At 42.7% G+C, this 25,873-nt stretch overlaps 1 protein-coding gene across 1 annotated transcript in view; it reads left to right on the plus strand.

The window, feature by feature from the left end:
• The window catches only part of dgkza (diacylglycerol kinase, zeta a), a 57,506-nt gene that overhangs the window by 605 nt on the left and 31,028 nt on the right, over positions 1-25,873 (plus strand). The window contains exons 2-20 of the mRNA XM_080528603.1: positions 144-221; positions 1,725-1,781; positions 3,422-3,490; positions 4,350-4,421; positions 4,991-5,107; positions 5,619-5,690; positions 7,981-8,079; positions 8,343-8,425; positions 9,273-9,333; positions 9,803-9,916; positions 10,566-10,706; positions 12,916-12,994; positions 13,241-13,296; positions 14,236-14,298; positions 14,935-15,008; positions 15,339-15,450; positions 15,786-15,985; positions 17,750-17,850; positions 22,195-22,274. Coding sequence (XP_080384729.1) covers positions 5,015-5,107; positions 5,619-5,690; positions 7,981-8,079; positions 8,343-8,425; positions 9,273-9,333; positions 9,803-9,916; positions 10,566-10,706; positions 12,916-12,994; positions 13,241-13,296; positions 14,236-14,298; positions 14,935-15,008; positions 15,339-15,450; positions 15,786-15,985; positions 17,750-17,850; positions 22,195-22,274 — 1,428 coding nt within the window. The 5' untranslated portion in view covers positions 144-221; positions 1,725-1,781; positions 3,422-3,490; positions 4,350-4,421; positions 4,991-5,014. The remainder of the gene's footprint in view (positions 1-143; positions 222-1,724; positions 1,782-3,421; positions 3,491-4,349; positions 4,422-4,990; positions 5,108-5,618; positions 5,691-7,980; positions 8,080-8,342; positions 8,426-9,272; positions 9,334-9,802; positions 9,917-10,565; positions 10,707-12,915; positions 12,995-13,240; positions 13,297-14,235; positions 14,299-14,934; positions 15,009-15,338; positions 15,451-15,785; positions 15,986-17,749; positions 17,851-22,194; positions 22,275-25,873) is intronic.

A 25,873-nucleotide genomic window follows, 5' to 3' on the forward strand; every position in this document is an offset into this window, starting at 1 on the left:
TCCCTCTGGTGTCCACGTTACTGGACACACATTTTGATCAACGAGGAAGTGCTGCCATCTTGAGGATGGAAAAGTTCCTCTCATGCTGAATTGTAGAGAAAGTGAACATTGAACTCTGTCTCTCCCATTTGTTTTAACCACAGCAAAAATCTGTAGCTCGGAAGAAGTGTGCAGCCTGCAAGATAGTGGTTCACACCATCTGCATTGAGCAGCTAGAAAAGGTAAGCCTCGGTCTATCAACGTTTCCATAATCTCTACATTGTTTTACCATTGAGCTTGTGTTGTCATTCGGGATAACAAAATTGTAACCACAAAATATTACAGAGACAAGACAAGAAAGAGAGGCTAATGTCGAGCCCCATAAAATCTGACCCTCAGAAATATTTTCATATAAATATACAGTACCAGTCGAAGGTTTGGACACACTTCCCCATTCAATTGAATGGGAAGGCAGGGCTCTCAAGTCTCATGCATTGGGTGTGAGACACACGCGGCGTGTGAGTGTGTGAACGGGTTGAAATGCGTGTGTCTCATGCCCAATGCGTGAGACTTGAGAGCCCTGGGAAGGTGTGTCCAAACGTTTGACTGGTACCGTATTCCATGTCAGTTGGGTCTTTAAACAAGCGTCATGGCAACCTAATTCCCGTACTCCTCTCTAGTTGTCCAGCACCGAGGCTTTACTCCAGGAAGACGTGTGCAGCCAACTGCCTATCAAAGACTCCAACTTTAGAGTGAGACTCCTAAACATCTCTCAGGCTACTACGGGGGCTTGGATAGAGATAGCTCATACCTGTACTAGGTCATAGTCACACACTCTCTCTCTCTCTCTCTGCTTAAATATAATATGCTCTTCCTTGCTGGATTATAATCGGGTCATTCTTTGGATAATCAAAGTGGTATTCCAAACCGTACTGCTTTGATTGGTTGGTTGGAAAAACAACCGGTCGGTCGCTCTGTTCTTTATGGATTTTTACAGTTGGTTTAAATGTTGTTCTCTAACATTTCTTATTCTCATAACAATGCTAATCTGATGGTTTGGTCTTTATTATTTCGGATGAATGAATGGGTATGGTGGAGGTAACGGTGGTGTCAGTTCAGATGAAGAAGTGATTGCGTTATCTCCATGGTTACAGTTGTTTACGTTCCCATTTTCCTTTCTCTGTCAGTCCTGTACCTACGGAGCCCCCCTGGGGTCACATGGTAGAAAAACAATATTTGATGTGTGAATCTGTTCCCTCGATTTAGTAAATCTGTTCCCTCGGTTTAGTAATTCGTTAGGGTTAGGGTTAGGCTTAGGGTTAGGGTTAGGCCCTACGAGCCTGAACGATCGCTTTCTAACCCTAACCCTAATCCTTGCGATCGTTCTGGCTCGTAGGGCCTAACCCTAACCCTAACCCTAACGAATTACTGAACCGAGGGAACGGATTACTAAACCGAGGGAACTAATTACTAAACCGAGGGAACGGATTCACACATCAAATATTTTTTTTCTACCATGTGACCCCAGGGGGGTCACATGGTATCTGTCAGTCCTGTACCTCTAAGCAGGAGAGCCTCGGCATGTTGGGTTTGACCATTTTGCGTTTGATCAACAAACCCTCTCCTTTTGGCGCTTTTGGATTGATTCATCGGTCGCCTTGGTTCTATTTTCTTTATGATGATATTATGTATTTGAAACAACTGCAAATTAATTGTGAATACATGTTTTTTTCTCTACACTACAGATTAATTTTAGGTGTAAACCTTCATTCAGGGAATCGGGTTCCAGAAATATACGAGAGGTAAGTTCCATTATCCTTCCATTCAGTCTGATTCAACATTTACATCTTAGGCATTTATCAGACGCCTTATTCCAAAGCGACTTACAATCGATACATTTGACTAAGCAAGTGAATCATCAATTCACCAGTCGTAGCAGGAAGAGTAACGGCCAAGCTCCACCTGCTGCGTTGCGTCAACTCGCCATCGGCGTTGCGTCAACTTCCCGTTGTCCAAGCTCCACCTACTGCGTTGCGTCAACGTCAACGTTCTACTCTAGCTCCACTGTCATTGGTCAATTGTCAATTGGTCTCATTGTGACGTCTGCGTCCACCGTCAAAAATCAAACTTTTTTGAATGTCTACTTTTGACGCAGCCATCGGACGCAACGCTGACGCAACGCAGCAAGTGGAGCACCTTTCATTGATTACAATGCATTTGATCCCAATTTCGGACGCAACGCACATTTGACGCAACGCTCGATGGCCATGGTGGAGCTTGGCCGTAATCTAGCTCAGGCCAGGGGCCATTGGCAGTCTCCGTGATAGAAGCAGAAAGAAACATGATCATGGCACAGTCTTCTACAGTATATTCATGACATGAACTGTAGAGCTCATTGCAAAAAAGCAATACTCCCATTATGGGAAACTTTTTTTTTTTTTAAATAAAAACGTGTATCCGATGAAAGCTGATGGCCACATTGTCATGCCCAGACAGTGGAAACACACAAGCCTCCTCCACTCCCTCATATTTCTCTTCTCATTATTATCTAAGCTCTTATGTTTCACTTTCACCATCTTCTTACCCTCCTTTTTACCTCACTCTGTTTACCTCCCTGTTTCCTTTGTAACACACCTCCCTCCCTCTGTAACCTATCCCATCTGTCCTTTCTGTTCTTCTTCCTGTCCCCCTCTGTCTCTCTGGTCTGTCTCTCTGGTCCCACCCTGCCTCTCTGGTCCCACCCTGCCTTGTGTTGGTTAGCCAGCCTTCCAGAGAGCCGTCAGAGGGCCCTGGCCTCTAAGGCGCCTCCGGAGGATGGCTAACCGCCTGGCCACCCCATTCCTGACCCGCTCCAAGGTACCCTCCCACCCCTACCTCCCCACCCCCACCCCCATCACCATCTCTAAGCCTCCACTTGGGGGCCCCTCTCCAGTTGTCCCCTACTTCTGATTTCATTACAGTTTCTTTCATCAGATGTTTCTTTATTTTCTTTTAAAACACATAATAACAAAACAAGACAACATGGTCACATCCTGCAACCAATGTCCCCAACAACCCTTACAAACCACACAAATTACAGTGTAGCAATCTAGGTATTAGGGACATACATTACAATGTATGTAGTCCTCCAGTTAACCACTAGGGGAACACAAGTGCTCTAGAATCATCGAGGAGCAGGTGGTGTCTTCTTATTTTCACTATTCATGAAAATATCACTTTTCATTTTCACATCTCCTGTATGAAACTAATAATAACCAAAAACAGGAACACAGACTTGTTACCTTGGGAGTTTGGCAGCTAGTTAGTTAGTTAGTTAGTTAGTTAGTTAGTTAGTTAGTTATTTAGTTAGTTAGTTATTTAGTTAGTTAGTTAGTTAGTTAGTTAGTCAGTTAGTTAGTTAGTTGACTGGTGATTGACTTGTGTTTGAACGTCTCTGTTTCAGCCCACTATTGTACGGCACCATTGGGTCCACCGGCGGAGACAGGATGGGAAATGTCGGCAGTGTGGGAAGGTAAGAACGATACTGCACCAACTCATCAAGTACTCAGGTTTCATTGCTTGTTGTGATGTTCCTCTATGTAGAAAACATCTGCTAGAGTAGACAACCAGACAGTCAGTAACTGATTGGCAGGTTTTCAGATAACTGAGAAATAGATGCACTTCATCAATTAAGAAAGCTAAATCAAGCTCCTTGGTAAGTGCTGTCTCGGATTCGGCTGGTGATCCCACAAAATGTTGACGTGGATCTCTTCATTCTCTCCCCTTTTGTGTATAAAGCCCTACTGCAATAATCGGTTTACCTAACCTCGTTATTGAAATTCAAGAACATCAATTACGTAACTCCTTCTCAGAGTTTCTTAATGTCAGTTGGTTGTTCTGGTGCCTCTCAGGGGGGTTAGTGTTTTGATTGAGGATCTCTTTGGTTAGAAATGTGTTTGTTTTTCTTGATTGTGTTTTATAATGTTGGTATTTTGTATGATGTATGGTTGTAAACTGTTTGTATGGGACTCCCTTGCCTAAATAAAGGTTAAATAAAATAACGTTGTCATTTTCACTTTTTCTAGCAAGATAAAAGAATGACTCAGGGGGGTTAGCGGTTTGATTGAGGACCTCTTTGGTTAAGAATGTTTTTCTTGATTGTCTTGATTGTGTTTTATAATGTTGTATGATGTATGATTGATGTATGATTGATGTATGGTTGTAAACTGTGTGTATGCAGGGCTCTCAATGGGACTCCCTTGCCTAAATAAAGGTTAAATAAAATAAAATAACATCTAGCAAGATGAAAGAATGACTGAATTGTCCTAAAACCTTTTCCTCAGGAGGGGACCTCCTCATACTGTGTGTTTGTTTCATGTTGTTGTCTCCAGGGTTTCCAGCAGAAGTTTACATTTCATAGTAAAGAGATCGTCGCCATCAGCTGCTCCTGGTGTAAACAAGCAGTACGTTGTGTTCTGTTTATCTTACATACAAATACAATACTGTAGATACTGAGAGGGAATCATGTTGTCTTATATAGGGTAGTGAGTGCTACTGTACTTCATGAATTATATATGATGTGTGTGTGTGTGTCATGATATTATGTGTTTTAAGTGTGTGTATGTGTGTGTGTGTGTGTGTGTGTGATGATATTATGTGTTTTAAGTGTGTGTGTGTGTGTGTGTCATGATATTATGTGTTTTGTGTGTGTGTGTGTGTGTGTGTGTGTGTGTGTGTGTGTGTGTGTGTGTGTGTGTGTGTGGGTGTGTGTTTAGTACCCACACCACAAAAACATTCTGCTCTCACAGTGCGATAGGGTTGGCCGTTAGTCACCACATAAACAAAGGCCTCCAAGGAGTGTGTGGTGTGTGTGCGTGCCGTGTGGGTGTGTGTGCGTGTGTGCGTGTGTATGTGTGAGTCTCTGTGTGTGTGGGTGTTTCAGTGTCTACGTTGAAAGTGTGTTATAATGCAGAAGGATGTGTTGTAGGATGTGTTTTCACTGTGTCCGTGTCTCTCCTCTTCCCCTTCCCAGTATCACAACAAGGTGTCCTGCTTCATGCTGCAGCAGATCGAGGAGCCCTGCTCCCTGGGTGCTCACGCTTCTGTCATCGTCCCCCCCACCTGGATCATCCGCGTACGCAGACCTCAGGTACACGACGCTTCCTCTTAGTCAACGCCAATGGGTTTTAGGAGCCATAGCAATGTTTGGAGTAGGTTGTCCCATAATCACATTATCACAGAGTCACAGAGTAGGTTGTTACATAATCACATTATGCACTCAATCCTTCCTATGGCAAGCATTTCAATACACACTCCCACATACATACCTATGGATGAGATCCACTGACACTCGGTCTAACGCTCTTATTCCCCAAACGTTTAGAATATTTTGTATACATCTTTTGTACCCCCATCTTTGCTGTGGTTCGGTTGTGTGGGTGTGTGTGTGTTGTCATAGCATCTAGACACCAAAAGAGGGCAGTAGTCATCTATTCTGTTACTGTATACCTGTATCAACTGAAAGGACGTAGAAATATCAACATACACATGGATCCGAAATCTGAAGCACATGTTCAGTGAACTTAGACTTAACTCTGCATGTATTTAAGATGTGAATAAAATTGCGATGTTACATCAGTGTCACGTTGTTCTTTTCTTAGACATCACTCAAGTCGAGTAAAAAGAAGAAACGGACCTCATTCAAGCGCAAGTCCAGCAAAAAGGGAGCAGAGGTATGACTGAATTGTTGTCTCGACCAATGCACTGTTGTGGTGACCCACTGTACATAGATATTCCCTAGACACTATGGAGGAGGTGCGGCTCCTTTAAGACGAAGAGTTAGAGTTCCTGTTTACACACGAGAGTCTTTACGTTAAGTTGTTGTTGCCGTCGCTGTTGCACTGTGATACTACTGCTGCTGTTCTGTTATTCAAAGTCCGACTCGACAAACCTGTCTACCGTCTCCTCGCTTCTACTCACTCCCACACTGTCCTGATTATATTGGCAAAATACTGACATGAATACATCACTTGTTGATCAGTCCTAGGGCAACATTGTCAGTATATTGCCTCGCCTCTGAACTGTGCAATATGTTTTACATAGGTGCCAAACAGGTGCCAGTGTAAGATTATCGATGTACACAGTCTCTTATAAGACCCTTATTGGATCACGGTTGACGCAATCCAGGCAGGAAGGTGGGGCTTGTTAATACATGCTAGTTGTAGAGGCGAAATCCAGTGTCCAATACTGTGTCTGTATTGTAGGGATGCACCAATACCGATAACAGTACTTGTACCCGATACTGTGGTCATGTACTCGTACTTGTAAAACTACTCCGATACATCCGCTCCTGGGACCACTTTACGGCAACGTAACATAACCTCTCCTAGCAGGTAGGCAGAGGAGGAGCAACGTAACATAGCCTCTCGTAGCAGGTAGGCAGAGGAGGAGCAACGTAACATAGCCTCTCGTAGCTGGTAGGCAGAGGAGGAGCAACGTCAGCAGTTTGGAGATATTTTAGGATAAGCGATGATGACGACAAAAGTAGAGCAGACTGCAAACTATGCTCTGCTACAGTCTGTGTGTGACAGGGTCTGGTGAAAGAGTGGCTGAAGAGCTGTTTGGGAGCCAAAAGATTTTGGTCGGTTCTTATTGGTAAATGGACTGACTTATATAGAGCCTTATTCCAAAGCGCTTTACAACGGCCTCTCATTCTCACACACATTCACACACCAAGGGCGGTAAGCTACCATGCAAGGCGCCGGCCGGCCCGGTCATTGGAAGCAAGTTGGGGTTAAGTGTCTTGCCCAAGGACACCTCGACATGTGGCAGCCAGCCGGGGCTCGAACCGCCGATCTGCCGACCTTGCGATCATTAGACGCCGGCTCCTCTACCTCCTGAGCCACAGGCTCCCCATATTTATTGCTGAGCCAATAAATCTGGCTCGCTAAAAAGAGCTGGAATTCGCTACGGGGTGGAATTAGGAGGGAGCATTTCTTCTTTGATTGATTGCTGAAATTATTAATTATGTTTGGAATAGTGTCCCCACACACCCCCAAAAAAGAAATGCCAGACGGAAGATTTTTTTTTGTTTGTTTCAATTAAAATGATAATTTCCTTATCAAATTATTATTTTTTCCTTCTCCAAAAATGATTGGGGGATCCCAGATGTACATTAAACCAGAACAAGCGAAAACGTTTCGCCAACAATATGATCATATCATCAAAAGTTAACTAGGTGTTTTGCAATGAAATCTAATTAACAATTAGCGTGTCGTCGCCCCGTACGTCGAGATGCTGCGGCTGCATTTTCTTGAGCAGTTTCTAGTAGCCGTTTTATGAATGAACTTCAACAGAGTTATCAGCAGAGTTTCAGCCAGCTATTTTCTTCTTTCTGGTATCTGATTTTGGTGGGAATTTCATTGAAGCTGCTGTGTTTTGCATAACTGTACAGATTGAACGTGTGTGGTATAGTTTTATCAGATAGTTAATCAGAGTTTAGCCAGATAAAATAAAACGTTACAGATGTGGTGTGTATTAAAATAACCCACGTTTCTCAGTAAGGGCTTCACTGTGTCTCCTCTCCTCCTCCTGCTCCTCCCACTCTCCCTCTCTCCTCCTCCTCTCCTCCTCCTCCTCCTCCTCTCCCTCTCTCCTCCACCTCTCCCTCTCTCCTCCTGCTGCTCCTGCTCCCCCCCTCTCTCCTCCTCCTCTCCCTCTCTCCTCCTGCTCCTCCTCCTCTCCCTCTCTTCTCCCGCTCCTCCCTCTCTCCTCCTGCTCCTCCTCCTGCTCCTCTCCCTCTCTCCTCCTCCTCCTCTCCCTCTCCCTCTCTCCTCCTCCTCCTCCTCCTGCTGCTCCTCCTCCTCCTCCTCTCCCTCTCTCCTCCTGCTCCTCCCCCCCCCTCTCCTCCTCCTCCTCCTCTCCCTCTCTCCTCCTGCTCCTGCTCCTCCCCCCCCCTCTCCTCCTCCTCCTCCTCTCCCTCTCTCCTCCTCCTCCTCCTCCTCCTCTCCCTCTCTCCTGCAGCAGGAGGCCCGGTGGAAGCCCTTCATCGTCAGGCCCATCCCCTCCCAGCTCATAAAGCCTCTACTGGTGTTTGTCAACCCCAAGAGTGGAGGGAATCAGGTGAGCCCCCCCCCCTGCACCCCCCGCACCTGTCAGCAGCACCACCGGCCTAGCCAACCAAGCACAGCATCCGTCTCACTGGTTTAATCCTCCTGACTGCATGGCTCGACAGCCTCCTGAGAAACATGCACAACACGCACACATGCACAGACATTCTCAGCAGACATTTTAGCCAATGAATCTACGTCCAAAGTTATTTTGATTACTATTTTTGATGGTGATGGATTATCCGTATTTGTGCTTGAACTCGTTAACTCACTCAGGGAGCGAAGATTATCCAGACCTTCATGTGGTACCTCAACCCTCGCCAAGTGTTCGACCTGAGTCAGGGGGGACCCAAGGAAGGGTAAGTTTGTGGTCCTCTAAGGGTCAGATGTACTCAGTGTTTGCACCCATTGCTCCTGTTACCTTCAGAAGAGAATGGGGAAACACAGGTGATAAGCACGATGAAGTCGTTGACACATTACCTGTATTAAAATGTGTTCTCTACATTTAATCAGCCATGAGGGGTCATTTGACCCCAGTGAGTAAAAATAAATGTTATATCTTTGCACTCGATCACATTTTAGGACCCTCCTTTCATGACTTTTCCTAGATTATGTGCGTTCTACCACCCAGTATCCTTACATTTTCAAACATCACATCACATCAGGATAAGCTAGTATAAAGCTATTTTGCAGTTTTTCTGTGTAGGAAGCAGGCTAGTTTACAAGCGGACAACTAGTGGTCGTTGTGTGTAAGTAGCAGCTTAGCGTTGTAAAGAGGCGGCTCTTTTAGTAGGTAAAAAAGGCACGGCTGTTCTAGTGTTGAAATCCATTCTACAGTATGGTCTACCTTTTATGTTAGATCCTCTCCTGAAAACCTGAAAATAGAAAGGACTACTTGCACCGGGGCAAACGCTACACTGAACACTTGACATTAATCTGTTTTCTGTCTTTGAGCCTCTTCACTGCTTTGTCCTCACTGTCATGGTGTTTCCTCTAATTAAATAGAATATGCCTGATTTAAAAAAAAATAAGCTTTGGATATCTACCCTCAGTGTGAGAGCCTTTGCGTAACGATTCTTTCACTTTGATGAAGGATATTATTGATTACTGTGTGGGAGACCTTTTGTTAGCAGACATGGTCTGTCGAGTGTCATCCAGAATGAATATCATTTCATTTCTTTCTTCTTGCTCTTCTGTCTCTCCAAGGTTAGAAATGTACCGTAAAGTGCATAATCTAAGGATACTGGCGTGTGGAGGGGATGGGACGGTGAGTGCAGCATTTGTTGTTGTTGCTATATATAGATATTGAAACATGCTTTAGGATCTTAATATAGTTTACTTTACATGTGTGCTCATTGCAATAGTACATTGTGTAATGTTTACATCCATTAGAGGCATGATTTAGCCCTATGGTGATCTTTGCACTGAGCTGTAATGGATATCTACAATCTACAGTCGCAGTTTTAGAACAACATCTAACAATAAAAAATAATTAGCAGCAGATGCAGCTTGTTATGCCATACAAAAATAAAACCATATTCATTATGGAATGAATTAAATGTCAGTGTAACTGAAGTGTAAATGGTGCAGTAGAGAAGATCACATAGTATATTGAGGAGTCTCTTGTAGGTAACATAGACACGGCTGTTCTAGTGTCAACTGTCACTTAGATCCAACTGTCACTTTCAAATTAACCTCAAGATTCCTGTACATACCCTGTCTTGGTCCCTGTACAGGTGGGCTGGATCCTGTCTACTCTGGACCAGCTGCAGCTGAACCCCCAGCCCGCCGTAGCGGTCCTTCCCCTGGGCACAGGAAACGACCTGGCCAGGACCCTCAACTGGGGAGGGGTGAGTACCACAACCACGTCAGGGCACGACTCACTGGGAACTGAAAAACTGTTAATAATAATAATAATAATAATAACTTTATTTGTATAGCACTTTACATCAAAGTGCTTTACAATAGGTAAGCAACAAATGTAAAACAATTTAAAACAACTATTTCAATTTAAAAACACACATAATTTCACAGCACAAATACACAGGCTATGACATGTAGACAACAGAAAACAGGTGGGTCTTTAACTTGGTTTTGAACACTTTCACTGAGCATGCCTGTCTGATGTCCAATGGAAGACGGTTCCAAAGAGTTGGTGCACGGAAGGACAAATAAATGTTGTTGTTGGTCAATGCAAGCCCACCGTCTTTCCTTTAGGTGGAAACTGTCTGAAATTGTGCTAAAACTATAATGACTGTGTTATTACTTGAAATACATACTGTATGAGTTGTCTAGCTACAGTGTCTAGCTACATTCTACTCGTGACAGTTTTCTATTGGTCGTAAGTAATTATTTGCACCATAAGACAATACGATATTATTGTACATTGATTATTGAGCCATTGATTTTTAAAATCTATCCTAGTCTTCTCCTCTGTAAATAAACTGCCAAACCCAGTGAGTAATTGTTATTCTTCTTTCTACTCCCTCCATCTCCCAGGGTTACACAGATGAGCCTGTGTCTAAGATCCTATCTCACGTAGAAGACGGCAACATCGTTCAGCTTGACCGCTGGAACCTGAAGGTAGAGCCAAACCTGGAGGCAGGTGCTGAGGAGAGGGATGAGCAACAGACTGACAAGGTGAAACTCAACGTTGATAACGATCTCCTTTAATTTATGACCTCTTTTTAATAGAGTACTTAAAGCTCCATTCATCTGAACACTTTCCTCTCAAGAATCTATCTCAGAATCTGTCTGAAAGCTCTCTCTGTGTGTGGTGTGGTGTGGTGGTGTGTCTGCGTGACTGCACTGCCTGCGCTCGGGTGTAATCTTTTGTGTGTCAGAATTCTATGTTGACGTAATAACAACATTAATCAGCTGTTGACAGTCTTGGGTTTTCATCGAGGCCCCAGATAATTAACCTTTGCACAATGTCACAATGTAATTTGTTTATTGTAAACAGGGTCACGTAGCGTAAAAGACCTCAGTGACTTTTAAAGTATTTAACGGTAGTTCTCAAAGTGTATCTGATTACAGCATCTATCACACTTCATGTGCAACCGTTTTTTTTAACGCCACATCAGTTTTTCTGATTTAGTTGAGAAAGCCTAGGCAGAGAGAGGGATGTGCAGACTGGTCAGTGATGTAAATATGTCTTTGGCTGAGGATGGGGGGAGTAACAGCAACCATGATAGCCCCTTACGTATAACTGACTCCTGGCTTCACCCTCTGTTAACTATCTGCCAGCTCAGATTTGGCATGCAGAGCTATGGCAGAGAGGTGATAGACTTTATTCATTATGAACTGGAAATGAGCACACATCTCTGCAGGTTCAATCATAATAGTGAAATCTGGATAAGATTAGCAAAAGTTAGGAATCTGGATAAAAGCATCTGCTAAATTACTTAAATGTAAATGTAAGATAGAGTGCTGATCTTTGAAGACCTGAGACTCTCCATAGTATTGTGAGTTTAAAAAAAAAACTGTCAGTATTGTCAGTGTTGAAATACAGTGACTTGTGTAAGTAATGGTGGTACAGTGAAGCGTTTTGTCTTCTTTTGGCTTGCACTCCAATTAGTTTGGAGGCATTTTGCTTGCACTCAAGCAGACGAGATGATTCTATACACTTCAACATTCTTGAGAAAGAAAAGTGCTTTTAATGATGTTTAATGATGTTCCACACTGTTGATTTTAGCAAGCCTGGTTCTGGCTATGTTTCAGATTATTCAGCCTAATAATTGCTTCGTCGACTTTCATTGACGCCTCTTTGTTCCTGTTGTTCCATGTTGACAGACACAATAGGAAAATCCAAAGGCAAATGCAAAGCCTAGCAATCATTACTAGACATTGACAGCTCTCTTATACCTGCACAAATTATGTGACGGAACGAACACACTTGATTTACCAGAAACACCACCTGTCAAGCCTATTGTCCCATTACTTTTGGGTAGCCTAAAATTGTGGGACTGTCTGTGCATAACAATCGTTGTTCAGAATGGTGAAACCGATACGTACACAAACACCACAAAATCAAAGATGAGAATGTTTACTTTAGTTTAAAACTCACGAAAACAAAAAAGAAATCGAATGGAACGTGGTATGTATTGATCGGTGTAGTGATTTGTACCCCACCTAGTGGCATTCTGTAGAAGGACATTCTACATTGATTGGACATTGGATTTGGGGTGGTGCTTTAACCCTCTGATACAAACTATTTTGAGTTTGTTGTGTATTTTCTGGTGTTGCTTTATTGATGCTTTCACATTGACCATCAGCGAGTTATCAAGGCGAGTTGAAGTAGTGTTTGCCATGTTGTGAGTGTGCATATTTATCCAGAATGAGGAGTGTTGCAAAGGGGTCTAAGGTTCCGACTATATTCTGCACGGTTCCCTCTCCTTGTTTGTATAACACATCCTATTCAGGAAAGGATAGATGACTGTTGTTTGGTTTAAAATCCTAACATTTGGAGTGTAGAGTCAAAAGAAGAGAAAATGCTTCACTGTCCCATTACTGCAGGACACAGTGTATGTGTGTAATCATGATGATTTTGGCTTAGTGATAATAATGCCGGAATGAACAAAGTCTTTGAAATGTTAAAAGGCTATGAGGTTATTTGAATGAATGAATGAATCTTTATTTCGAACATGATTTAAAATAATAAATAACAAATAACTAATATGTCGAGTACAGTCCTATCAATTGTTCGGAAAAGGAGTAGGAAGAAGCCTGTTTATACTTAACAATTATACTTACATTATATAATCCAATTAATTAATACATATATTTCAGTATCATCCGTTCTAATACTTTTTCATTCTTAATATTGATATTTGTGTTCTTTCTTCCACAGCTCCCTCTTGACATCTTCAACAACTACTTCAGCCTGGGCTTTGACGCACACGTGACGCTCGAATTCCACGAGTCTCGAGGTCGGTCAGACGTTTCGTATTCTACAGATATAAATATACCGATTGCGATGTCACCGATTGATTTATTACCGTCGACAGCTTACGTAATGTCCTTGTTAGGGATGAATCAGCTCTATCCATAGACGGCGGCTCACATCGACAGCTACAAATGATGCTGTGTTGTGTGTATCTACTTCAAAAGTATTGTGTCACATTTCTGACAATCTGATGATGCGCTTTCTTTCCCTCTTTCCCCGCGTCCCTCAGAGGCCAACCCGGAGAAATTCAACAGCAGGTTCCGGAACAAGATGTTCTATGCAGGGGTGTGTATAATAACTCTGTTTGATTGAGTATTCAAGAACTACAGTAACAACAACTGTAGATGTATATAGATAGATATAGATGTATAATAGATAGATATAGATAGATATAGATGTATAATAGATAGATATAGATGTATAATAGATAGATATAGATAGATATAGATGTATAATAGATAGATATAGATGTATAATAGATAGATATAGATGTATAATAGATAGATATAGATAGATATAGATGTATAATAGATAGATATAGATGTATAATAGATAGATATAGATGTATAATAGATAGATATAGATAGATATAGATGTATAATAGATAGATATAGATAGATATAGATGTATAATAGATAGATATAGATAGATATAGATGTATAATAGATAGATATAGATAGATATAGATGTATAATAGATAGATATAGATGTATAATAGATAGATATAGATGTATAATAGATAGATATAGATAGATATAGATGTATAATAGATAGATATAGATAGATATAGATGTATAATAGATAGATATAGATAGATATAGATGTATAATAGATAGATATAGATAGATATAGATGTATAATAGATAGATATAGATGCATAATAGATAGATATAGATGTATAATAGATAGATATAGATGTATAATAGATAGATATAGATGTATAATAGATAGATATAGATGTATAATAGATATATATAGATGTATCTATATAATATGTATTCATCTCCCCTGGATATATGATTTCGTTGTTTGGTACCTGTACTGTATTAATGACAATAAAGACCATTCATTCATTCATTCATTCATCACATTAGTGTCATTGTTATCCTCATCATAACCTTCTAGTATTAATAGCATTATTGGTCATCATAGTTTATTATGTGTAGTTGTTTTCCCTTGAGTCGAAACTACAAGTTCTGTGTTCTGTTTTTCCTGTCCAATCAGACGGCGTTCTCTGACTTCCTCATGGGTAGCTCCAAAGACCTCGCCAAACACATCAAAGTGGTGGTGAGTTGAACTGACCGTTTACAATCATGTCATGTATACTCGAGAGATTAGAATTATACGGTTCTATCTCTGTTTAGGGCAGTTCAGAGATATTGAGCGTCAAAGTTTTTACATTCCATTATGTTATTATGTTCTGTGAGATGGAACCTTTGTATTTGATGAATTACTAACTCAAAAATGTCAACATTTTAAAAAATAACACCACACAGGCATTAATAAACACCTAATGGATCAGATTATGTAAAAAAACTAAATTTTGACCAAAAATTGAGATAGAACCTTATAATTCTAACGTCACGAACTGTAGACCTTGGGTTCTGCTTCGATTGTGTGGCAGCATTTCGCAAGGGTACAACAAGTTGTAGTTTAATATTCTAAAGGGTTTTCGACACAGTTAAACTTGTTCTTACGAAACAGGAAGTTGATCTCAAGTTGAGCGTGGTGTGATCAACGTGTGATCTTTGCAACCTTGCCCTGCACTCCCGTGTTTAAGCCTGTCAGAATTGGTCTTTCAGTGTCAGTCACAGACGTTACCACATGGAAGGGCTTGGTTCTCTAGGGCATGTGGGAATTCTAGCAGGAACATCTGATCATGTGAAATGGAGTCACCTCATCTTGGTTTCTCCTTGTTGTTAGTGCGACGGGACCGACCTCACCTCAAAGGTTCAGGATCTGAAGCTGCAGTGTTTGGTGTTCCTCAACATTCCCAGGTTAGCAGACACATCAACTGACTCTCTCTCCAGCTCTCGTCCTAGAACTCGTGTTTCTTGGCAAATGGGTTACATGGATTTGACTCTGTGGTTTTACTCAGTACAATCAAATATTCATGCAGTGGTACTCGGTGCACTCGGTCACTGTTGTAACTGTAAGCTAGACAGAGTTTTTTTAGTATCTTGAATATTACCTGTAAGCAAATGAACCTGAGCATTTTTATTGAAGTCGACAGTGTTGGGTTGGTTCTATTAGAACGGTGCTTTGATAAACCAAGGCCATTGGCGACACTTTTGGTGATGGTGTTTTTATGTGTTTATGTGTTTCAGATACTGCGCTGGCACGATGCCATGGGGCAACCCAAGTGACCACCATGACTTTGAGCCCCAACGGCACGATGACGGCTGCATTGAAGTTATTGGCTTCACTATGACCTCACTGGTATTTCCCCATCAACTTATTTGTCCGTCTGTCTGGCTGTATTTGTCTGTCTGTCTGTCTCTGTGTGTTTGTGCATTTATATTACATTTACATGTTTAGGATTTGGCAGACGCCAAACCATGTCTAACCATCAGTCACTGCGTGAAACCTAATCTCTGCTCAGGCTCTGCCATTGGCAGTCATAATTCTAGATTTTTTTTATTTTTAGGAAAGACATTTTTTTGTTGTGCATGATTGGGTGGGAAAGACGATACAGCGCGTAGTTCGTTTATTTTCTCCTTATTCAAAGCCTTCGTCTCTTCGTTGACTCTTCCTGCTTCCCGTTGTTTCTTTAGGCAACGCTGCAGGTCGGGGGTCATGGCGAAAGGCTGAACCAGTGTCGGGAGGTCACCCTCACCACCTACAAGTCCATTCCCATGCAGGTTGACGGGGAGCCCTGCAAGCTGGCCCCCTCCGTCATCCACATCAACCTGAGGAACCAAGCCAACATGGTGCAGAAGACCAAGAGGAGAACCTCCATACCACTGCACAATGAGTAAGTAGCACATGCTAGCGTTGACGTTTGTTTTAGCGGGTTTTTTTGCCATTTAGCAGACACCTTATTCCAAAGCGACTTACAATCAATACATTTGAATACTAAGCATGTGAATCATCAATCCACCAGTCGTAGCAGGAAGAGTAATCCAGCTCAGGCCCGGGGCCATTGATAGAAGGAAAAACCTTCTCATATCACCTTCTTCTAAAACCTTTCTTTTTTTTCTTCTTTTTTTTTACACTGGAGAAACAGAGAAACAGTACAAGGGGGGCAATAGAGGTTTTTAGGGGACACAGTAGAGGGGAAAGCGGGTGTCTTTAGGAGACGTAGTGCTGAGGGGCAGAAGATGTCTCAGGAGGAGCAGTTAAGGTGTAACCTGGAAGTTGTGTTTATTTGTGTTTGTGTTGTGTTTATTGTCAGGTTTTGAAAATAGGCCCGAAAACGGCTGGTGTTGGGAACTCACAAATCAGGCTTTCTGTGCTTTCTGTAACCTTTCAGCTGCCTCCGAGATGCCTCTGTTGTCTGTTAGTGCTAGAGGGCGGTGGTGGAAGAAGTTGTTTGAATTGCAATCCACAAGTCGAAGTTAGTGTTCTCGACAGCATCGCAGGTTGCTCTTCAATCTCTCAGCTGTGTGATTTAAAGTGTGCGTGTGCTGGGTGAAAACTGACAGGTTAAACAAGGTGGGAGTCATTTGCAAGGGGGGGCAGAAGCTCTGACAAAGACGTGTGCATGCAAACTAACACAGGCAAGGGGAAGGAAACAAACAGAAAGATGAAAAGCAGCAACTCGTCAAAGTCATCTACAAATCCCCACTGAGTCGTCTCAGTTATGGTTTATCTTCAGGCTGAGAATCCAAGGTGTATTATCGAGTATACAGCCCTATTTATTTTTTCTTGGTTCTGAAATTGTCTGTTTTCACTCAAGTTTTTCGCCTACAGTCGTGCTCATTTCATACTTGGTTGATTTCGCTGTTCCGTCTCGCGACAGCGTATTGACTTGCTGCCGTACTAGGGGGCATTATGAATCCTTCATACTGAAGGTTAAAATTTCCAAGGAAAATCGCAATTACTGTGGTTGTTAGCTCTAGCTGTTTTTGGCTGAGATTCGGTTATGACCTTCCAAACTTTTATTCATGATAATGTGTCTTTCCTTTTCGAGAGGATGGTTAGAAACCAAAAACCTTAACAACAACTCTCCCACCCACACTGTGAACAGGCTATATTCGATACAGATCACAACTGTTTTTTATGAATATATTATCCCCCAAGAAGGCAACAATCACAATGACAAAACCGTAGGGGGTGAATCTCTGTTGATCTCAGCCTCGTGTGTCTGGAGGCTCAGGTTGTCACAGATGGTTTGTTGAAGGTTGATTCGCTGCCATCAGCTGCTTCTAATGCCTTCTCTGGATGACAGGATTTAATTAAAGATCTACTCTATAACTTCCAACTTTTTCCATCTCTCACGTCCTCCATTTTAACCTGCGAATTGATATGGAAAATAGCATGAACTCTACTAAAGAATTTGGAGAAAAAAAACATATTGTGCTTAATCATGTTATTCGTGTCAAAATTATCCCACCCGAGAGTATCCCAAATTCTGGAATGATATTCTTTTAGAGAGGGATTTAAGTCATATTTTAATATCTGGAACAAAACAATTTACTCCCCCATGTCTTAATCAGTCCCTAAACCAAATTCCCACCTCCCGACATCTACATTAACTGCATGTTAAACCACTTTCTTCTATGTGTGTTTCCCCCAGCCAGCAGCCATTCCCGGAGAGGTTGAGGATCCGCGTGAACCGTATCAGCATGCACGACTACGAGGCGCTGCATTACGACAAGGAAAAACTCAAAGAGGCCTGTAAGTATCTCATCTACATTTTGGCATTTTTGCCATTTAGCAGACGCCTTATTCCAAAGCGACTTACAATCAATACATTTGAATACTAAGCATGTGAATCATCAGTCCACCATTCGTAGCAAGAAGAGTAATCCAGCTCAGGCCCGGGGCCATTGATAGCAGGAAAAACCTTCTCCTATCACCTTCTTCTAAACCTAGTATTTTTGTTTGTTTGTTTGTTTTACACTGGAGAAACAGAGAAACAGTACAAGGGGGGCAAAATAAGTTTTTAGGGACACAGTAGAGGGGAAAGCGGGTGTCTTTAGGAGACGTAGTGCTGAGGGGCAGAAGATGTCTCAGGAGGAGCAGTTAAGGTGTAACCTGAAGAGATGGGTCTTCAGTCTACGACGGACTTTAATCTCTGTCCAACGCAACTCAATCATTACTTAGATGAGTCCCATCCAGAGACTTGTGTTTGCGTTTGTGTTTGAATACTGCTTTATGCAGTCATCTCTAAGAAAGCAGGATTTATTTTCATTGAAGTATCTCATAGTGATCTCATAAAAAGGTGAGATTTATATGGTTTTCTTTTTAGAGAGTTATGCTCTCATCATAATGCACTGTACTGTAAATCTCCTGAGGCAGCTGACAATAGCCATCACCCAATGATCCATGTGTCCTCGTACCATCGTTGTGATCTATCACTAGTGTTGATACCATGTGTGTACTGTAATGATATTGTCGTGGATATAATTGATTCTTAATAGATTTAGTAGAACTTACAAAGCATAAAGAGCTTAGATCAATTGTCTCCAAAGAGGCCTTTTATTAAGCCCAATTACATGAGCGCAGAGAGAAATGAGCAGACCAATAAGCAAGAAGCAAGGAAGCCCCCAATGATGGGTGCGACTCATATTTATAGATAGATAGATAGATAGATAGATAGATAGATAGATAGACTTTATTTGTCATTGTTACAGTACAGGTACCAAACAACGAAATTTAGGAGGGGAGGCTCCCCTGGTGTTTAAGAAAGGAAAAAAAAAAAAACACATTTTGGAAAAAGCATAGATGCATAAAATCACAAGAAGATAAGGAGCTGGTTTACATCAATAGAGGCTATGTACACAATCCACTGTACTATACTGCACAGATATCAAATAGGGTTGTCATATTTCACAAGAAAGTATTTTTTCACATTTTTTTAAAGTTTGCAGGCTTGAAAATGTACATGTTTGTGCCTCAGCACTAGCTGCCATACAATCCGTCCGGACTTGTCTTGGGCCCAGAACTTAGGCCTTTTCTGTGTTCAGGGCCTTCACGGCCCTGTGGTAGAAGCTGTCCTTCAGTCTGTTTGTCCTAGCGGCCGGGGTCCTGTACCTCCTGTTCGAGGGCAGCTTGACAAAGTGTTCGTGCCCAGGGTGGGTCGGGTCCTTGGAGATCTTGGAGGCCCTCCTGAGACAGCGTGTTTTGTACAGCTCCTCCAGAGAGGGGAGGGTGGCGCCGGTGATCCCCTGTGCTGTTCTCACGACTCTCTGTAGATCGTTTCTCTCCGCTGCCGTGCAGCTGTGGTACCAGTTGGAGATGTCCATATAGACCTGTCCTTGGTCATGAGGTCACTATTCTTGGGAACCAATCATATTATACAAATCTGTGAGTACACAAGTCATGGGCCCTGTCCATAGTCAGAATTATTCACTGCGCCACAGATCTTGGCCCATCCCATACAGGAAGGAAATGGGCCTTCCTTGAGTGCTAGATTCACCAAACTGTAGAGAGACTTACATTTCTCAGTATAACATGATATAAAACCACTACAATATCATGGTGTTTAAATCTCCACTAGGACAGCACACACTCTCCCGTCACTGTCAGCCTCACATAAGCACAAATAGCATCTATCAGCAAGATGTTGAAGGAAGGACGCATCAAACCCCTGGCTCGCCATCCCTAAAGGATGCAGCTATCAGTTAGCCTCGCTAATTTCAGATGCAACAACAAGTCCCTGTTACACAGTACTTAGCAGGACGCCCACCGAGATTGAAGTCTTTCATTTTCTCCTGGCGTCTCCTAGAAGGGGAGGGGAGGGGAGGACAGGGGGGTTGAGGCGGGCAATTGGCCCCAGATTTGCCATCCCATCCGCCTGATACCCATCAACCCCCTCTATCGCTGGGAGTTTGTCACGCTGTGTGGGATAGCATGTGCCTTTGGCCTGAGATCAAGTGTGTGAGGAGGTGCTAATGAGGTAGCTGCTCGTTACTGGGGCTAATTGATGCCCGGGGGCCCCGGAGGGTCTCCGTCAGAGGCTCTGTGTTCTACAGGCAGGCAGCACCTGTGCCAGGACAACGTGGTAATCACCTCCAGAACACAGCAGGCCCACACACACACACACACACATGCACATACACACACACACACACACACACACATGCATATATACGCACACACATGCACACACACACATGCACACATGCACACGCACATGCACGTGCGTACACACACATCAGATGTACACATGTACACACACACACACACGCACACACACACACACACACACACACACACATACACACGCACACGCACATGCACATGCACAAGCGCACATACACAAACACTTTACTCACCCCCACACACACACACACAAACTTGCACATATACACACACACACACGCACACGCATGCCCACACACACAAACACACACCCCCACACCCTCCTCATCTCCAAACTAATTGTTCTCAAATACACACCCTCCAAACTGTTCCAGACTGTTCCAGACAGACTGTTTGTTAACACATTCCCCCGAAATTGTGCAGCTTGTATATCTGTGTCTTTATCTTCAGTTTTGTCTCCAACTGGTGTGGGTAGTAGCAGTTGTTTGGTCTGGACTTCTGAAGGCTGCTGCCATTGAACTTGGGTGGTTGTGAAGTTGCATATGATTATCCTTCGCAAACACAAATCTCAGAATGATGGAAAATAGCCTGGAGGCCTGTCTCCCACATGTGTGATGCTGTCTTGCCTCTAATGAATCTAGACTCAGCTAGACCTTGTTAGCTGGAATAGTTCCACCAAAGTTTAAACGAAAGTATGAAGTCTTTTTCTTTTTTCTTTTTTTAAACTGTGCTATTCCAATTATAATGGCTCACATGGATTTCACTAAATTGTTCACAAAAACTTCTCCAAAGGTTTTCATGGTTCATGCTGAGGCATAATTGGTGGAGATCCAGAAATTATTTTGTAACCCTGGCTCTCCTGAATACGTACTGTAAGATGTAAGATGTAGTCGCTGTTTTTCCATTTAATGTTCCGCCACTAGATGGCAGCGTACGCAACAGAAATAAATGATGGCCAAGCATAGGCCGAGATACTTCATCTGATCTGATGTCTGGAGTAAAGAATTATTATGTTTAGTAACTTAAAGCACCCACTGTATGAAAAACCGGAGAAAAAACATAATCGGTCAATACTTCTTAATGCAAACCCCTTGCCTCTCCAAGGCTGTTTTTGATAAGACATGTCATTGCTCACTTCATACAGTTATTGTAGGTTGGAGCAAACACATCAACATGAACAGTCATTCTGTGCCTTGTGAATTGTTTGTCTTAACTCGAGAAGGGCGAATCAATCACAGGTGTAAGAAATAAGTCTGTTTACCTCCTGTGTGATAGTAGCTAGCATTGTTTGTTCTCAAACTGCCATGTGAAAGATCAGGGAGGGATCCACCTTGATTTAACCTCAGTGACTCAGGAAAGAGTGTACACACTTTAGCCTCAAAAGAGGCTTAGACTCAAACTCTGTCGTTGCAGGAGTGGGAACAGCGAAAAGGGCAAGAAAAAAAGAGAAGAAGGAAGCTGAATTGAATTAGAGATAGACTGTTCCAAGGTTGCTAGGCAACAGCACATTCCTCAGTTCAGAAATCTGCCTCTCTCTCTCTCCCTCTCTCTCTCTCTCTCTCTCTCTCTCTCTCTCTCTCTCTCTCTCTCTCTCTGCCTGGGAAACTTGCTGCTCCTCGGAGAGAGAGAGAGAGACACTTCTTCAATTCACAAATCTTGGGCTAATAGTCCCGTCGTCTTTCACGTCTGTTCTGTCCATATGACAGGGATGGACCTTCCTTATCACCTCGTGTGTGGTGGTAATAAACTGTCGCAGAGTGCAGCTGCCATCTCTCTATTCACTTCTGAGGTAATGGTCCGACTTGGCCCTAATGAGCCTCGTAGCTTGTCTGTGTACGAGCTAACTCGTGGACACGGCTGTCTCACTTGATCACAGACTGTCTCACTTGATCACAGACCGTCTGACTCGATCACATACCACAGCCTGCAGGGGTGCGTTAACAGCATGTTGTTGTCTCCCTCTCTCCCTCTCAGCCATCCCGTTGGGCCTCATCGTTGTCCCGGGCGACAGCGACTTGGAAACATGCCGATCCCATATCGAGAGACTACAAGAGGTAAGGAAGGAGGGTAGGAGGTTGGACACGTGGGGGGGGGGTGGGGGGGGGTGGGGTGGGGGGCCTACAAGAGGTCAGGAAGGAGGGTAGGAGTTTGGACATGTGGGGGGTGGGGTAGGGTGGGGGGCCTACAGGAGGTCAGGAAGGAGGGTAGGAGTTTGGACATGTGGGGGGTGGGGTAGGGTGGGGGGCCTACAGGAGGTCAGGAAGGAGGGTAGGAGGTTGGACATGTGGGGGGGGGGGGTGGGGTGGGGGGCCTTCAAGAGGTCAGGAAGGAGGGTAGGAGGTTGGACCCGCGGGGGGGGGGGGTGGTTTAGAGTTTTTTACATAATCTGACCCATTAGGTGTTTATTAATGCCTGTGTGGTGTTATTTTTAAAATGTTGACATTTCTTAGTTAGTAATTAATAAAATACAAAGGTTCCATCTCACAAAACATAATGGAATGTAAAAACTTTGACGCTCAATATCTCTGAACTGTTCTAAACGGAGATAGAACCTTAAGCTCACGAGATGGCTCTCTAGGCTGGTGGTGGATGATCACTCATCTCCATAGACAATCCTGTCTGAAGGACTTAGAAAGATTGCATTTGTGATTGTTTGTGAATCTTTGCTTATTCGAGGATGGACTTAAGCCAATTGATTACACCCTGCCCCCTTGTCTTCTGTTCTTTTGATGAAATACCCAAGGAATTTTAAATAGTGCATGAAATTATTTGGAGATTATCATTACTCTTCTGTTTTACAGTTTTGTTTATTCCGTTTATTCTTCCTTCCATTCGAAAACACAATCCCTTAAATGCCTCTCTCTGTGACTCTGTCTCGTTTGAACAATGTGTGCTATCTTCGGCTCACGTCAGAAGAAAAGGATTAAAGGATGTTTGAGTGTTTGTCCGCTACTAATAAAGGCATGAGTCAACGTAGTTCAGAATGGTAATTGCCTCTCTTGTAATTGGTGTAATCCACTACTGTCATTAAATCACTCAATAAGATTTGCACCACCAAATACCAATATTACTGGTGGTTAAAAAAACTAAACAAAAAAACGTTATAGACTAATGGCATTAGAACATAGAGCAAACATCACAACTGTCATGTGATGATACTCTCACCATATTCAACCAATTGTTGTCAATTCAAAACCAGTCATAGTCATTTCGTGAGCTTAGAATGATAAGGTTCTATCTCCGTTTAGGGTAGTTCAGAGATATTGAGCGTCAAAGTTTTTACATTCCATTATGTTTTGTGAGATGGAACCTTTGTATTTTATGAATTACTAACTCAAAAATGTCCACATTTTTAAAATAACACCACACAGGCATTAATAAACACCTAATGGATCAGATTATGTAAAAAACTAAATTTTGACAAAAATGGAGATAGAACCTTATAATTCTAAAGTCACGTAATGGCAAACATAGAGCAAACATCACAAATGTCATGTGATGATGATCTCTCACCATATTCAACCAATTTCTGTCAATTCAAAACCAGTCAGTCATAGTCATTTAATGACAACAATTCTTATTTTTCTCTTGTGGCATGTTGTGAGGATGTGACTTATGTAACGGGTCAGAGAGAATTTCCCTCTTTGGGGTTGACAGTGTTTTTGGGGCTCTTTGCAGGATTTCATCTCCTTTCATCCCTCCTTCAAACGACTGGTGCTGCAGGTTGGTAACAGAGGCATGGTGCCGCCTGTGGCAGGGAAGGGAACAAGTCTGAAAACAACACATTCCCACAAAAACAAAACCCTCTCCCTCGGAGCTAACATCCATAGACAGAGCAAACAACAAACCTGAAATCAAATTGTAGTCCTCTAACACAAAGACGGAGGCTAGTAACCAAGTAACATCAATGAACTGTAACAGGTTGAATATTTCATACACAGTCTGAAGAAGACGACGTGTGGGAATATGACGCTGTCTTGTCTGTCAGATCTGCCTCTGTTTATTAAAATACAAGGCGATGACAGGAGAGTGCTGAGCTTCAGTTACTCAATACTTGTTTGATGTTTTGGAATAAACATGCATACGATTGTTAGCGTCTTTGATCAGCCATTCCATGTTATCTTGAAGAAATGAACCAAGGAAATGAAGCAAGAGCTCAAATACAATGCTCTGCACTGACAGGTTTAGGACAGGCATTTAATCCTGCAAGTCCTCATTGGGAAAAAAAACAAATTAGCTACATCAATATTCAAGTATTATACCCCAATGCTATTAGAACGTTTTTCTAATAAAAAAAACGAAAAAATGCAAAAAAAAACTACTTGAGTTGCATAACCAGGGAGGGAGTGAGAAGTGCGGATAGAATCCCAGACTCTGTCTCAAGTGATAACCACACACACTCCTCCCACCCTAGCCCCTCCTTTAGATGCCCATGTCCTCTGTGACATCACTTACCTAACTGCCTATATTATGTGAATATGTTTCATAATAGATGATGCTGGACTAAGGAGACCCTCTCCCTCTCCTTCCTCTTGCCTTTCTGTAAATGCCCTGATAGGTTCCCCTCAATACAGACCACAAGTCTAGGCCTAACCCTAACTACCCTAACCCTAACTACCCTAACCCGACGCCCCTGGGAAGAGTTGTTGTCCTTGTTCCTCGGTGCCCCTAAGCATGGTGTGGTGTGTGTGTGTGTGTGTGTGTGTGTGTGTGTGTGTGTGTGCGTTTGTGTGTGTGTGTGTGTGTGTGTGTGTGTGTGCGTTTGTGTGTGTGTGTGTTTGTGTGTGTGTTTGTGTGTGTGTGTGTCCTTGTTCCTCAGTGCCCCTAAGCATGGTGTGTGGTGTGTGTGTATGTGTGTGTGTTTGTGTGTTTGTGTGTGTGTGTGTAAGATTTAGTTTTGCTCTGTGTGTTTGCATGCACGAGTGTGCATGAACGTTTGTGTGTGTGTGTGCGTGTGCGTGTGCCTGTATGTACGTGAGAGAAACAGCGAGAGCGATATTCTAATCAAGAATATGATTGCCTTTGATTAACAAGCTGCACAAGTCCAGTAGTTATTAGTAGATAATATTGCTCTGTGGGAGTCCCAGCGCACGGCCTTTCTCCTTCGCTTTAGTTAATCAGACTTCCACTGAATATACGGGAGCACTCTCTCTACTTTTCAAATGACAAATCTGTCATTTGGTGGTTGGATGGAATATGTGTTCTCTCCCAGTTCTCGATTCCAGATACTTCTGGCAGCGCTCGCTTACATTGGCTACCTTGTATAAAACACGTTTCTTTGTTTATGTGCGTGGGAGTGTGTTTTTCTTATTGTGACTTGTGGGTGTTATCCTGTGTTTGTGCCATAAGCTGAGCATGATCTTTCAGCAGTGCTCCTCAGTGCATGCATCAGATCAGAACTGTGTGTTCTCTGTGAGCTAGCCTACCGGTCGGTCCCCTCGGAGGTAAAAATGTATCTTCAGATGGGAAATGAGTTACACTCTTGCCTCTGAGTCATGTTCCAACATGCCTCTTACACTCTAATAATGTGATGAATAGTTCACAAAAACCTTTCTGGAAAGGAAATCTGGCCTCAGCCCATTTTCCTTACATTTATATTCAGCATCAGAAATTCTGAGGAGTGTCAAGATTTCGGTGCCAAATAACACTCGCA

The sequence above is a fragment of the Nansenia antarctica genome (assembly GCF_963989245.1).
Source record: "Nansenia antarctica genome assembly, chromosome: 4".
NCBI classification, from domain to species: Eukaryota; Metazoa; Chordata; class Actinopteri; order Argentiniformes; family Microstomatidae; genus Nansenia; species Nansenia antarctica.